At 31.9% G+C, this 16384-nt stretch overlaps 1 protein-coding gene across 1 annotated transcript in view; it reads right to left on the minus strand.

Moving 5' to 3' along the window:
• Positions 1–316: 316 nt before the first annotated feature.
• The window catches only part of LOC132750232 (C-Jun-amino-terminal kinase-interacting protein 4-like), a 74843-nt gene continuing 58775 nt past the window's right edge, over positions 317–16384 (minus strand). Inside the window, 5 exon segments of the mRNA XM_060740176.1 lie at positions 317–1406; positions 4549–4695; positions 9274–9309; positions 14014–14199; positions 15499–15601. Of these exon segments, the coding sequence (XP_060596159.1) occupies positions 1291–1406; positions 4549–4695; positions 9274–9309; positions 14014–14199; positions 15499–15601 (588 nt within the window). The 3' untranslated portion in view covers positions 317–1290.

The raw sequence follows: 16384 nt of genomic DNA on the forward strand, positions 1-16384 counted from the left end.
GATAAATATGAACTGTGATGTGTTTTAAATTTACAATTCATTCAATATGAATAGAAATATCAATACAATTTGAATCATAAAATTCGAACTTTTTTTGTATTTCATAATGAACAAAAATTTGCGGACTTTTCTTTCTAGAACAAAAATTTTGATGACTTCTGTAGATAAGGTAAAACTAAGTGAACATAAATGGTGCAGTAAAATGCAAACATGAACTAAACTTTGTAAAACTAATAAAAATAAATCTTAACAAACATTCAAAACAAATTTATAATCAGTAACAGGTAAAATGTTCTGGAAGGAACACAAGTCACACACCAATCCCAACATCTGCCATTTTCAAGGACTAAGTTACCTTGACAACATGTTTATAACCATAGTAACACTTATTCTAATAATTAGGAGCAGTAGAATGATGCTCTATAGTTTGTTCATGTAAGATATTTTAAAACTGAAATTATACACTTCTAATATCCTAGAAGTATCAATAGTTTAATTTTTTAATAAACTATGAGTCACAATATTCGACAAACACAATGTAAATAATAATTATGCTATGTAAACATGTTATGTTAACATGCCAATTTAACCCTCTAATTGGTACTCACACTGTTTGATAACCCTCATATATTCCAATATAATTGTGTCCATTGGTTCATGTCCAACCCAACCCTGTATCGAACCCCCGGTAGAACAAGCAGTGTGAGTCACAATTTATTGATGAGATTATAAACACATACATGAACACAGTAACTGATGAATCTAGTATCACATTGGTCATACCCCACCCACTCCTTTCTACAAGACCTATTCTACCACCAGCCTTTAGTAAGAGTTATGACTTAAAATAACATATGACTTCATAATTTTTGTTATGCAATGTATATGTACTGGTATATGACCTTATCATATAGCCATTTATGATGATGTATAACTTTATCAGTGTATGATATTTCCACGGTGTTCTAAAACAATACAGCTGAAGCTTTAAATAAATATTGACATTTAATTTGGTTTTCCCAGGCTGAACATGATTGAAAAGCATTTGAACACTTGGAGACAACATCTATAGAATAGTTTGCAGTAAATGAAGTCAGGCAGTTTCTAGATGCGATTTCTATTTGTCAGAATCATTTCAATCCAAACTTTGTTTCTTCTAATCAGATCTTTAACAAATCACATGTTAAATCATCTCCATACATAAATTAATTGTCTGCCATACAAAGATGGTGAGACTGATATTGTCCATGGTGTATGATCATTAAAGGGAAGTTACTCCAGTCAATATATTCATTCAGGGGAGGAAACTTCCCACACTATCAGATGACTTCTCTCCCCTTTACTCAGTGATGATTTCTCTTCCTTTTCCTCAGCATCACCTAGAAGAATGTCATCATCTCCATCACCTAAAAATAAATAAAAAAGATAAAAATTTAATTTTAATTTCCCGCCCATTTACACTTAATTTTTAACAAAGTACAATAGTTTCTTTATTTTCATTTAAAAAGCCCAAAAAGAATTTTAAAAAATGATGGGTCTAAAATGGAATGGAAAATTAAAACTGTCTATAAAGAAACCTTTTTTTGAAAATTTTTTAGCTTCTAAAATAAATTTTGGTTTGGGGCTTAAATTTAAAAAAAATAGCCTGAGATGAAAAAAAACAAATAAAAGTTATATAATAAAAAGATAAAACCCCCCAATAATTATATATGTGCATAAAATATGGACAACAAGAGAACCACATGCGGTCTTAACACTCGTCTGCTTAAATTCTAAGTTAAAAAGGGGCATAACTCCAAAATATTGCTTTCAGAATTATGCCCCTTGTCTAACAACTGCACCTTGTTATAACAAACAAGTATTCCAAGTTTCATGTTGGTAACATTTAAAAATTTAATGTTTGAATAATGGGCTACATCAAAGTTTGTGGGCGACGACAACAACACAGTGATCATAATAGCTTGACTTTTTCTTCAAAACAGACAAGCTAATAAATAAAAAGACAAAATGTTTCTCAGTGCGAAATAGAGTATAACCATGTGATTCTACGGTACTAGAATACCCTAGCGCTTCAAAAATTTCCCCAAAATTGTTTTTTTAAAGGGTTTTTTACCCGGGGTTTTTTTTTTTCTTTTTAAAAAAAAACCCCCAACCAAAAATTTAAAAACCTTCTTTTCCATTGGATGACAATACAGACTAAATGACATTTCCCTTCGCAAATGATGAGCTTTTTAACCTAAAGACCTACTTGTATTTATCCCCCAAAAAAGTACTATGATGAAGATTCATAGACAGATAGTAAACATTGTTTTATATTCATTTTGATAAACATTTTCATACAATAGAAGAAATATGTTTTCAAATACATGTATAATTACATATACAGCAGACAGATATTTTCTCTGGAGGACAATCAATATAATAATCTTGCAATCTTGCACTATTTAATAAAAGATGAATCTGGAAGCATGCAATTTATTATTACAGTAATGTTTTTTATGACAATACAATTGCCATAGTAGATTTACCATAGAGGAAAATCAGCTATAAAATGAGAGAGGGAGGTCATCAATGGCTGTGGTAATATGTCTACACTCTGAATAATATGCACTGCAAAACTTAATGTTTTATATACACTGCTGGAATAGTCTTAGAAATCAAGTTAACTTGATAACAGATATTAGATATTAATAATAGTTACATATACCACTGAATTATATTTTTGAACTACAACTACATAAAGGGTAAGAACATTTTTGCAAAACAATAAATAGGAATGGACTTTAAACTCAAATATCCATTACAAGGTCTGGTTATGTAATATTACTGGACAGTTCCAATGGAATTCTGGCCAATGGTTGATGGTATAAAATTTTTGGAAAAACTTAATGAAAAGTTGGGCACTAAATATATAAGATAGGCATAACACATACTTTTTCTTTAACACAGTGCCTTTACCACATCTGTGTAAGGCAGAAAACCATTACAAATTAGGTTGTACAATGCATTTTCTTCTATAACTTTTTTCTTTGGAAAAATCAGTATTTCTTTTTTTTAATTGACACAGTGTGAATTTCTGAATATAATATAACACGCTGTTTCATTTAATGAAAGAAATATTGATTTTTTTTTCTTGAAAAACGTTTTCTGTATGGGTTGCTCATTAAATTGGTTGGGCTCTACACTTTATCCCATTTGAAATAATGAAACATAAAATAGTTATAGAAAGAAATATACTATCTGGACCTTCATTTGTATTGGTTTTCTGCCCCATACGAATCACAAAAATTCACATGGTTATAGGCACAGTGTTAAAATACATTTCTCAAAGATTCCAAAATTGATACCTAAAATCTTTTTTGATGGATAGAAAATCTCAAGGCTTGTGATCAAGATTGTAGAGAAGCAAATGGCAGATGGATGATAATGATATTTTATACTTGTCATTTAAAGACAACATTATGTCATGGAATATTAAGTTTGACCATATTTATTGGAAAAAAAATTGTTTTAACTAAAACTACATATAATTAAAGTTTAAAACAAAAAGTAAAAAAAAGAAAATATGACACCAACATTAATAAACATCAATTACATTAACAATCAGGCAACAAGTAGTCCTACCTTTTACGTTACCTTCAATTAAAACAAATTTCACACTTGACATAGAAAATCATATAAGGCTTTGTTCAATTTTGTTACTATAAAAGGTTGAGCGAAACAAGTAAAATGTTATTTTTATAGCAAGAACCAAAATACCATGATTTTTGTTTCCTTTTGCAAAAAGTGTATGATGAAAGCAAAGTACAGAATGCACATTAATAAGTAGTTCAATGAAAATGTGTATGCAAACATAGGAAGTTATCATAGAAAGTTTGAGAAATGATCATCAAGCTGTTATATTTGCTAGAGCAGTATACCCATTATTTTTCTGGCTTTGGGTAACTGTAGATTGAATACTGAAACAATTTTCAAAGTGAAATTATCTTTCATACATTTGTACAATTTTATTTATATATTTTATTTAGTTATATATCTTATATACATGTATAAGCAAACTAAAAGACACACTCTTTCATTGTTCTTTTTTGCAAAAGATTCAAGCTTTTTATGTTAATGTATAACTGACAAATGCTGATGTTCTACAAGCTTTATATGTCAATAAAACATGCCCTGGATTGTACTCAAATAATGCCCCCATCCCCTTCTTCCCGTATCACCAAGGATTGGATGGGGAACATTTAGTGCAAGAATTTTGTTGAAATTCTCTATTCTAAGTCAATAACTTTAAATTATAAAGTGATAATTATACAGAACATAAACCACACACTGCTAGCTTGCCTGCCAATATAACTTATACAAAATATACAAAATAGCACTGCTTTTTAAATGTGTTCATATCAGAACTTCTTGCAGATTGCAAGCAGTTACTATTCATTATGTTTTAACCATTTTGTGTCCACTTATTTTCTCAAATTAATGAACAAATTTAGCATAAGCATGTACATTATGACAATTTCTATGTTTTCAATGTAATAACAACTGTACCTATTCTAAAGTCAACATAACCCTCTCCGCCAGAAATGACAAGCCGGGAACCATCATCAGATCCTGGTTCACCTGGTTCCCCTGGTTCCTCTGTCTCAGGTTTGTCAACATCTGTTGTCACATTGGTCATTCCTCTCCTCTTTTTTCCTGTAAAATATACACATCATGAAAATCACTTGTCTGTACTATGATATCGAATTCTACCCTATACAAAATAATTTATCACATCATAATGTATGGCTTTCTTCAATAATCTTTGCTTCTTTTTATTTAGATATGAAATGAATGAGCTACTCTTCTTTCAGTAAACATTATTTCTATAAGTACAATGTATAAGAAAATTGACATAGGTTTTAAATGACCAAACAACTTTTTACCAATTCTTGAAATTTAGCGCAATCATTCTACATGAAATGCAGGAAAAATAGGCATTGCTAACCATAATTGTGAATTATCTGCTCTTGATATCAGTAACATTTTCACATTCATTGGCAGATAACTCAAAAACGAGATTGATGACCCACAAATTATCATAGGCTTAAAATTTCTCATATTCTAAGTTTCCTAAATTCTAAGTTTAATTAATTCTTGTATACAGTTTTCATTTTGCCTAAATGTCTAAATTTAGTGTAAAGTATTGCCCACATATAGAAATGAGGGTAAAGTTATTCTAGTCAATGTGAGACCATGATAAAACGGTGCTACATTCCCGCAGGAAAACAGAACAAACTAATGCAGGATAAAAAGTATGGAAGGAAAATGTTAGTACAGGAGTACTTAGTGCTGGAAGGAGGGATCAGAATGGGGGCAGACATAATAAAAGAAAATTAAAAAGCAACTTCATAATTATTAAAAGAATTGAAAAGCAAATAAACATAATAAGGACTAATCTAAAACTTCACTGGCTAAACAAGCATGAAGAAAGAAGGAATAAATTAAATGAATCAATGTTAATTTTGCCATTACAATATTGCAACAAGGGTGCCATAGTCACAAAATACGCCCGTTTACGAAAGCTTTAGATGGAGATGGGGGCATTATGGATAAGTGTTATCTAGCAAGCAAGTTTTTATCCTTGGCACTGTGTTGTTAAATGAACCTTAAAACAAATCAGTAGGGAAGATATGCACAGGATGTGTGACCTTGACCTTGGTCGCAGGGACCTGAATTTTATGCACGGCACTCTGCCTCACAATGATGAACATTTGTGCCAAATTATATTGAAATCCCTCTATGCATGTAGAAGTTTTGCTCCAGACAAGCGTTTTGCTATGAGCTCTAACTGTGACCTTCACCTTTGACCTAGAGACTTGGTTCATGTGCAGGGCACTACGTCTCATGGTGGTGAACAATTCTATAAAGTAACATTAAAATTCCTCCATGCATGTAGAAAATATGCTCCGGACAACATCTGGATATTTCATCATCTTTAGTGACCTTGACCTTGCATATATTAACCTAAATTAAATGTGTCACACCTGTAGTCATAATAGTTACCATTTGTGCTACAATCCATCAATAAATGATGACTAAATGGTCCCTATACACATCTTCAAATTTTATCTGAACTTTGACCTCTATGTGTAACCTTGACTTTGGTCGCAGGGATCTTAATTTTGCGTGCGACACTCAGCCTCACAATGGTGAACATTTGTGCCAAGTTATATTGAAATCCCCCTATGAATGTAGAAGTTTTGCTCCAGACAAGCGTTTTTCAATGAGCTCTAAGTGTGACCTTGACCTTTGACATGGAGACCTGGATCATGCATGGAGCAATACATATCATGGTGGTGAACATTGCCATAAAGTATTATAAAAATTCTTCCATACATGTAGGAGATATGCTCCAGACAAAATCTGGATATTTCACCATCTTTAGTGACCTTGACCTTGCATATATTAACCTAAAGTACATGTGTCATAGCCATAGTCATGATAATGACCATTTGTGTTACAATCCCTCAATAAATGAAGATTAAATCGTCCCTATACACATCTTCATATTTTTATCTAAACTATGACCTCTATGTGTGGCCTTGACCTTGGCTGCAGGGACCTGAATTTTGTGCGCGACACTCCGCCTCACAATGGTGTACATTTGTGCCAAGTTATATTGAAATCCCTCTATGCATGTGGAAGTTTTGCTCCGGACAAGCGTTTTTCAATGAGCTCTAAGTGTGACCTTGACCTTTGACCTAGAGACCTAGTTCATTCGGTGACATGGTTTCTCATAATGGTGAACATTTCTATGAAATTTGATTAAAATCCCTCCATGCGTGTAGGAGATATGCTCCGGACAAAATCTGGATATTTCATCATCTTTAGTGACCTTGACCTTGTATATATTGACCTAAATTATATGTATCACAGCCATAGTCTTGATATTGACCATTTGTGTTACAATCCCTCAATAAATGATGACTAAATGGTCCATATACACATCTTCATATTTTTATCTGAACTTTGACCTCTATGTGTGACCTTGACCTTGGCTGCAAGGACCTGAATCTTGCGCGCGACACTCCGCCTCACAATGGTGAATATTTGTGCCAAGTAATATTGAAATCCCTCTATACATGTAGAAGTTTTGCTCCGGACAAGCATTTTTCAATGAGCTCTAAGTGTGACCTTGACCTTTGACCTAAAGACCTGATTCATGTGCGCGACACTGCTCCTCATAATGGTGAACATTTCTATGAAGTTTCATTAAAATCCCTCCATACATGTAGGAGATATGCTCCGGACAAAATCTGGATATTTCATCATTTAGTGACCTTGACCTTGTATATATTGACCTAAATTATATGTATCACACCCATAGTCTTGATAATGACCATTTGTGTTACAATCCCTCAATAAATGATGACTAAATGGTCCATATACACATCTTCATATTTTTATCTGAACTTTGACCTCTATGTGTGACCTTGACCTTGGCCATAAGGACCTGAATCTTGCGCGCGACACTCTGCCTCACAGTGGTGAACATTTGTCCCAAGTAATATTGAAATCCCTCTATACATGTGGAAGTTTTGCTCCGGACAAGCATTTTTCAATGAACTCTAAGTGCGACCTTGACCTTTGACCTAGAGACCTGGTTCATGTGCGCGACACTGCTCCTCATAGTGGTGAACATTTCTATGAAGTTTCATTAAAATCCCTCAATACATGTAGGAGATATGCTCCGGACAAAATCTGGATATTTCATCATCTTTAGTGACCTTGACCTTGTATATATTGACCTAAATTATATGAATCACAGCCATAGTCTTGATAATAACCATTTATGTTACAATACCTCAATAAATGATGACTAAATGGTCCATATACACATCTTCATATTTTTATCTGAACTTTGACCTCTATGTGTGACCTTGACCTTGGCCACAAGGACCTGAATTTTGCGCGCGACACTCCGCCTTACAATGGTGAACATTTGTGCCAAGTAATATTGAAATCCCTCTATACATGTGGAAGTTTTGCTCCGGACAAGCATTTTTCAATGAGCTCTAAGTGTGACCTTGACCTTTGACCTAGAGACCTGGTACATGTGCGCTACACTGCTCCTCATAGTGGTGAACATTTCTATGAAGTTTCTTTATAATCCCTCCATACATGTAGGAGATATGCTCCGGACAAAATTGGACGCCGCCTGCCCGCCCGCCCGCCAGGGGCGTTCCCATAATACGTCCCGTTTTTCAAACGGGCGTATAAAAAAAATCAAAGACACCGATATGAAATTTTACAGCATTTATTTTAGTTCAATCATCTGGGAAGTAAGTTAAAAAAAAAACAGTTTTACAGAAGTGCCATTATATAATCTATATAACAGACTCAAACAGACATTAGATGCGTCACATCACAGGTGCAGTGCTGCAATGTCATAAAAATAGGCATAAATCTGCCAAAATGAATTTTGGGGGGAAATATTTGCCATTTTAAAAGGACTTTGTGCAAGTAAAAAAATAAATAGTGTTCTTTTTTTGTTCTACTTTCTTTATTTTTGCTTCAAACCATAGTATTTTTCAAGAAAATCCATATTGGGCTGTCCACATTCAATTCATCTTGTATAAACTAATTAACAAAAACCATAAAACCCATATCTGGCAAATCTTAACCATTTCATTTGTTTAATTTCTTTTATAAACAAAATGGAAATCTTGTCAAGTGAACTTTCAACCTAATAAATACTTCTAAATTGTACATGCTAAAACATATTTACTATTATAAGAACGTTTCTTTAGTGTCCCTGTCTTTTAACAAAACTTCTTAGATTGTTTAACATGACATTATGGCAAGTAATTAATAATGAGATAAGTTTTGGTGAAGCATGCATGTGTAGAAAGGTCAAAGCTTTATGTAAATGCTAAGGGAGTGAATGGTGTTTCACGACTCATTACATCTCAATAAGACGTATAATTAAACCAAGTCTACAATTTCCCTGTTGACATTCTATTTTCTTCCAGAGAGTTTTCTTTTTATATCATATTTACTATCAGGTATATTATATCATTCACTCAGGGAATCAGTTATGATGCTTTCATCAAACTATAAGAATAAGGAATTTCTCTCCATTTCCCCCTTCCTCTCTCAATCATTTCCTCTCCCAAGTCATCCTATAACTCAATCACAATGTTTTTATTTCCCCCCTCTCTCTCTCAATATAGAAAGAATGCAGTGTGAGCAGCATCTGCAAGCAGTAAGCACTTTAAGTCTGTACAATACCTGTGAGAATTGATGCCTGTCTTTCACATGGCTTCACTAAATAAAGTGAAACAAAATATTGCTATAAACAATGCAAATTGCTTTGAAAGTGCAGGGTTCTCTCCATGCAAGCCAAGCATGCTATTGTTACATTATTTTCATGCCAAGTATCAGTTTAATAATTTTTGAGATTTAAGATTTTTAAAATTTATTCCAGGTTAAGCATTATTTAATATACCAGTAGCTGAACATTTTATAAAAAGCTTTACTTTTCATATTGTTTATACAAGTATCATAGGAACTGTAATGTGTCAACTGAGATTTTTAAAAATTCATTCCAGGTTGAGCTTTATTTAAATATAGCTCAAAGCTCTACTGTTCATATTGTTTATACAAGTATTATAGAAACTGTAATGTGTCAGTTATCAACTGAGAATTAATCTTCACAAAGTCTACTGAACCATTTAATATTAGCTATCTCAATAATGGTAATATTAGCACAACCAATCACGTCAAATCATGCTGATAGTTTCTCATGATCTAGAGAAAATCACAAATTGATTAAGGAAATATTGCTGTCAACTGGTATAATTATTTTTTTTCTGTTTATCCTCGAGGACATTCGTCACATTTTAATCAACTGAAAACAATCCTTCAGTTTTACATTTGTCTAACAATAAAAAAGTCTAACAATTTTAAAACATCAACCTTATAACAAAAATTACAGTCAAAGTGCTAATGTACTTTTTTCTTATTTAGCAGAATTTTTATAATACAAAAAGTGCAATTTTCCTAATGAAGGTAAAAACAAGTGAAAGATTCCTGGTTGTCCGAAATCAGATATACCTGAGATATTATAAACTATCTACACAACCCAAACCATCAATAAATATTTTCACAGAGAGAGAAATAAACAAGAGGGCCATGATGGCCCTGAGGTCGCTCACCTGTATATAGCCCCCCCCCCCCCCCCCAACGTTGCAGGGCCAATTTAACCCAAGGGCTTTTATTTGCACAAACTTGGTAGACACCCATAAGAAGATGTTTCATGCTAAACATCTAAGCTCTAGCTCATTGGGCTTTTTAAAAGAAGATTTTTTTAAAGTTTTTACTATACACATATAGTTAAAAACAATGACACCCCTGGGGCCGGGCCAGTTTTGACCCCAGGGCTTTTATTTGAACAAACTTTGTAGACACTTGCTTAATATCTAAACTCTAGCTATTTGGGTTTTTTCAAAGAAGATTTTAAGTTTTTGCTATACACATATAAAGAAAATCAATGACCCCTGGGGCGGGGCCAATTTTGACCCCATGTCTTTTATTTGAACAAACTTTGTAGACACTCACTAAAAGATGTTTCATGCTTAATATCTTAACTGTACCTATTTGGGTTTTTTCAAAGAAGATTTTTTAAGTATTTGCTATACACATATAAGGAAAATCAATGACCACCGGGGCGGTGCCAATTTTGACCCCAGGGCTTTTATTTGAACAAACTTGGTAGACACCTATTAGAACATGTTTCATGCTAAATATCTTAGCCATAGCTCTTTGAGTTCTTTAAAAGAAGATTTTTTAAGTTTTTACTATATGCATATAGGGAAAATCAATGACCCCCCGGGGCGGGGCCAATTTTGACCCCAGGGCCTTTATTTGAACAAACTTGATAGACACTTATTAGAACATGTTTCATGCTAAATATCTTTGCTCTAACTCTTTTGGTTCTTTATAAGAAGATTTTTTAAGTTTTTACTATATTCATATAGGGAAAATCAATGACCCCCTGGGGCGGGGCCAATTTTGACCCCAGGGCTTTTATTTGAACAAACTTGGTAGACACCTATTAGAACATGTTTGATGCTCAATATCTTAGCCATAGCTCTTTGAGTTCTTTAAAAGAAGATTTTTTAAGTTTTTACTATATGCATATAGGGAAAATCAATGACCCTCCGGGGCAGGGCCAATTTTGACCCCAGGGCTTTTATTTGAACAAACTTGGTAGACACCCATTAGAACATGTTTCATGCTAAATATCTTAGCTCTAGCTATTTGGGTTCTTTAAAAGAAGATTTTTAAGTTTTTACTATATGCATATAGGGAAAATCAATGACCCCTGGGGCGGGGCCAATTTTGACCCCAGGGCTTTTATTTGAACAAACTTGGTAGACACTCACTAGAAGATGTTTCATGCCAAATATCTAAGCTCTAGCTCTTATGGTTTTTAAAAGAAGATATTTAAAGTTTTTTCTTTCGGTTGCCATGGCAACCAGAGTTCTGCATGGAATTAAATTCTTTGAACAATTCTTAAAGGTGACCACCAAAGGAACATTCCTGTGAAGTTTGGATGAAATTGGCTTAGTGGTTTATGAGGAGATGTCATTTAAAGTAAAAGTTTACGGACGGACGACGGACGGACGCCGGACGAAAAGCGATCACAAAAGCTCACCCTGTCACTTTGTGACAGGTGAGCTAATAAAAAAAAAAGAAACAGCAAATTAAAAAGCAAGACTAGTGTGTATACATAAAATTAAAGAAATCATTTCAAAACCTTAGCACAAAAACTGAAAACTCAAAAAATTCTCAACCACAGCAACCAGGGAAATAACTCAATAAAAATGATAAATATAAACTTTATTCAATCCTGCTTACATTAACAAACTCATTATGATAGGTGACAGTACAATATGACATGAAATCAATCAGACCTCAAAAATATATAATCAATTTCAATCAGCCAAACTGAACCTCAGGCCTAATCAAAATAATTGCTTCAATAATGTATATAATACTGGCACAGTCCTAGCGGAAAGAGTGGCTAAATTAATCTAACAACCTAAAGCTGTAATTGCTCGAGTAACTCATGAATAAATAATCTTGTTACCATCAATATATATCCTTACTGGAAATTTCCCGCCATGCAGAATGTCTTTACCTCACATCAGAGGGAAATTAAAGAACCAATCACAATAATTTACATATATATGTGTGGGAATTTCCAGTCATTTTCTTTCTAACAATACATAAATATGTGACTTTGGTCCTCAGTCTGGAAACAGTTTTCAATTCTAGGTTTAAATTGTAAAAACATTAATGTTATAATGACATAAGGAATTATTGTAGCTTAAAGAATTTTGTTTCATCTAGACTATACAATGCATAGAGAACAAATTATTGCTGGAATTGCACCTACATTAATTCCCTATTTTATTATCCAAGAACACAAAATAGTGTGATACATGTCATATCAAAATTGTCATTATCTACCAACGCTTAATGTCAGTGAACATATTGATTTTAAAATTACAATGATTTCTTCCTTCCATTATATTTTGATGTGAATGTTTAGGCATGCTTCAAAGTAAGTAATTATTTTAAAAAACAACCACAACAACATTTCTTTAGTGTTTATTATAAAATTAATTCTATATTTTGAAAACATAAAATTTCTTTATCGTCAAATTAATCAATGTGTTATCCTGATAAATTCATGGGTTGTAAAGCAAAGAGTCTTAGATTATTAAATCTAACATACCTGTATTTAACACAACAGGTAATAAATTCTATTTGGTGTTCTGGGTCAATATGCATGGTGTTACAGTGGCAAAATTTCCTGAGAGTATAGTCTTGAAATCTATCAGGTTATTTTAGGAACTGTGTTCACAATAAAACATCATACATGTAGTATTGTTTGAAGAAAATGTGCATCACTTATTCCTTTCAACTTAAGATATCAACGCTTATACCATATCTAATAAATTACTATTTAATTATAAAAGAATCAATTATTTCCACAGAAAAGTAACAGTGAAAAATTAAAATGATTTACATATCAAATTTGTTTGATGTTTAATTGAAAATGATCCTTGAGGAATTAATTGATGTACTTATATGTATCCTATCTAATTAAGTAATTAAAGAAAAGAAGTAATAGTTTACAGTGTTATATTTCAATCATAACTTTATCTAATAACTGTAAGATAAACATGTATTTTTACCAATCAAACATTGTAGCCATAGAAAGTAGCTATTTATCTTTTAACGATAACATTTATATTTTAGAAAAAACTGAATCCAAAAACCCCCAACTAGTTTTTAAAACAGAAAACCCAAAGTTTTTACAATTTTTTTTTTCTTTTTTTTTATGAATTTAAAAAAAAAAAAAAATTTTAAAAATTCCCATCAAAAGTTTGGGAAAATTTGGGAAAAACTTTAAATTTTAAAAAAAAAGAAAAAAAAAATTTCCAAAAAAAACCTTTTTTTAAATAAAATCCTTTTAAAAAAATTTTTGGGGTTATTTTGGATGCAATTGAAGAAATTTCAATGAAATCTTTTTTAATATAACGAAAAAAACCCTTTTAAAGTTTCCCAAAGTAACTTTTGTTTAAAAAATTAACTCAATCTAATGGAAAAAATTTTCCCCCCAAAAAAAACCAAAAACCCCCCAAATGCGGGAAACCTCAAGTTTTCCCCTTTTTTCCCCCAATTCAAATTTAAACAGGATGGCTCCAAAATTGAAAACTTGGTTAAGAAGCATTTTACAAGCTAGGAGTTTTGCTAGGAGTGTTAACATTAAGATCATGCCTCACTTACACCATTCAACATTATGTCACCATAGTCACCCACTCTGGTCAACAATATAACAATTTGAAATTTTAACTTCCCAACCTAAATACTCAACATAAAGAACTAAACCAGAGTGCTAACAAGAGAAATTAAACAACATATAAACAACTGACTATAATCTATATGTGTACTAACCTGGCACAGCAACAAAGAATTTCACAGCATCCCTGTGACCATGGAAAGATAGCTGGGCCTGGGCCATTGTACAGTAAGGTATAAAACTTGCAGGCATCACATCATCTGTCTTAGTGTCAGTATACACCCTCACTAGACCGCCAGGACGACCTCCTGATGACCCCATAGATACCGTCTGCTTGTTGTCTGTAATAACATTATACCTTTAATAATTTCCCTTTGTAAAAAATTTATATAATGCTGGATTTTTTTTTTTTAAAAAAACCCATTCACTGTGTTTCTTGTAAAATTTCCCCTGCTTGAAAAAAAAGTTTTGACTAATAACTAATAAAGTACTGCTTTCATGATCAGGAAAATTACTTGCAAAATTAAAAATTTAAAAAATTTTAGACTTTAAAAAAATTTTTTTTCTATCTCCCAGAAAAAGCCCCGAAAACACAGGGTACATGAGTGAAATGTTCTTACATACTGGAAAAATACCAATTTTCCTTTTTAAACTATTAAAAATGTTTTGGTAATGTCTAGGTTTGTTTTTTTTGAAATTTTTAAACAGGGTGGGGTTTTTATTTAAAATTTAAACCCCAAAACTTTTGCAATAAAAAAATTCATAAATTTTTTTTGAGATTTCCCCAAAATAACATCACAAAAAAAAACGAGGTCTGAGACAAATACTGATATAATCAATGCCACATACAGTAGATGAAGGCCATTAATGTAACATGTGGTGAAGCTATTATACAGAAGTATTTTTTATTTAAATCACACTGTAATCACAGTGTTCTGTATTTCAGGAGTGTGCTATATATTGTGTTTTTTTCCAGAGTTTAATGGAATTCTGAAATTTCCTCCTAGTTTAAATCTACCAAAACAGAAATTAAAATTGAAATTTAAGACTAGAAGTAATAGAATTGATAATAAATCTCAGTACTTCCCAGGCTATAGAGACATCATCTAAACCATTCCTATATTGTCATTAAATGTCTGTAAGCAGATAAAATATTCCAGGAAAAAAATATCAGCTTAACATGTTAACAGTCTTTGTTTGAAAAGTTTCATAAATAGATTTCCACCTACGCTGATTTTTTTTACATCAAGAGTTTTAGAGTCAATAAAAGCTTTTGATAGCTGTAGACAATAAATACCAATTATATCATGTAAGAGAAATTTTGCAATGATTTTTCTCCTATATTTCATACAACATGTTCTGATGAAAGCATTTTTCTTTTCTTTAAAATTAGTTTACAGTTTACAGATTTATTTTTTCTTTTGCTATAAAGCATAGTTAAGTCTCTGTTCTTTGTAAAGTATTTACATAAAATCATGACAAAGATCTGTATAAAATTATGGGGTATGGTAGGATTCCTGTTGTAGTGCATGCTTTCTTAAAATATTAACTAAAAAAAAGTGTAGAGACTTGGACGCAAATGATAACAGATTATAATCATTTTTTATGACAATAGTAAGAGATCTGACAAAAGGTACTACTTTCTGACAAAGGTACAGGATTATATACACCATTTCCTGTTCCAATCCATAATCTATTACACGGAGATCGAACTGGAGGTGATTTCTTACACAAATGAAAATCCTAAAATTTACCGGTTCCTGAAACAATTAAAACATGAACAAAGGTAAACATATGTTTCAAACAACAAGCATAATGCCTTCGAAACAACTTCAACAATATTCTAACTGTTTAATATAAGCCTTAATTGTAATTTCATGAAAATTATTCAGTCAAATAATTTTAAACATGATAATTTTTACATAATGAATTAAGATAGTCTATTCCATTACATAATTAAAGTGTACTTCAGTTTTTAACTGATGAAATAATTATTATCATTTCTTTTAACTCAAATTATCACGACATTTTTGATTTAAAATTCATTAAAATCAAACACTTCAAATAAAATTTTTTAAAATAAAAAAATTTTGTATTAAAAAAATGACATACTTAGCATTTTTAACTAACATTATGGTTCTATATCAACATCTTGTAAAAAGTTTTGGTGCGTGTAGGCCGTGGTAAAGACGTAAAGTACTGTCAAGGGCGTTATTGGAATAGCCAACACCATCACCGGGACCACGCTTAGCTGTCGTACCTTGACTGCTCTTTTACGAGGATGTGCATAAAACTTTTTCTGTAATATAGGTTGGGTTAGATTTATTTTTAATCCCTAAATTTTAAAATTTGCATTTTATCAATATTAACATATTAAATGATAAGGTTAATATGTTATAATATCAAAATAATGACAAATTTAAAAAAATTAAACGCAACTCAGAATGTTAAGAAAAAATTAAAATCAAAATTTTAAAGGGGCCCCGGCCCGTCAGAATATCTTTTTGAAAAATTAACAGAACCATT

Source organism: Ruditapes philippinarum, unplaced genomic scaffold (genome assembly GCF_026571515.1).
Source record: "Ruditapes philippinarum isolate M1 unplaced genomic scaffold, ASM2657151v2 ctg3411_1_1_1_1, whole genome shotgun sequence".
Taxonomy (NCBI): domain Eukaryota; kingdom Metazoa; phylum Mollusca; class Bivalvia; order Venerida; family Veneridae; genus Ruditapes; species Ruditapes philippinarum.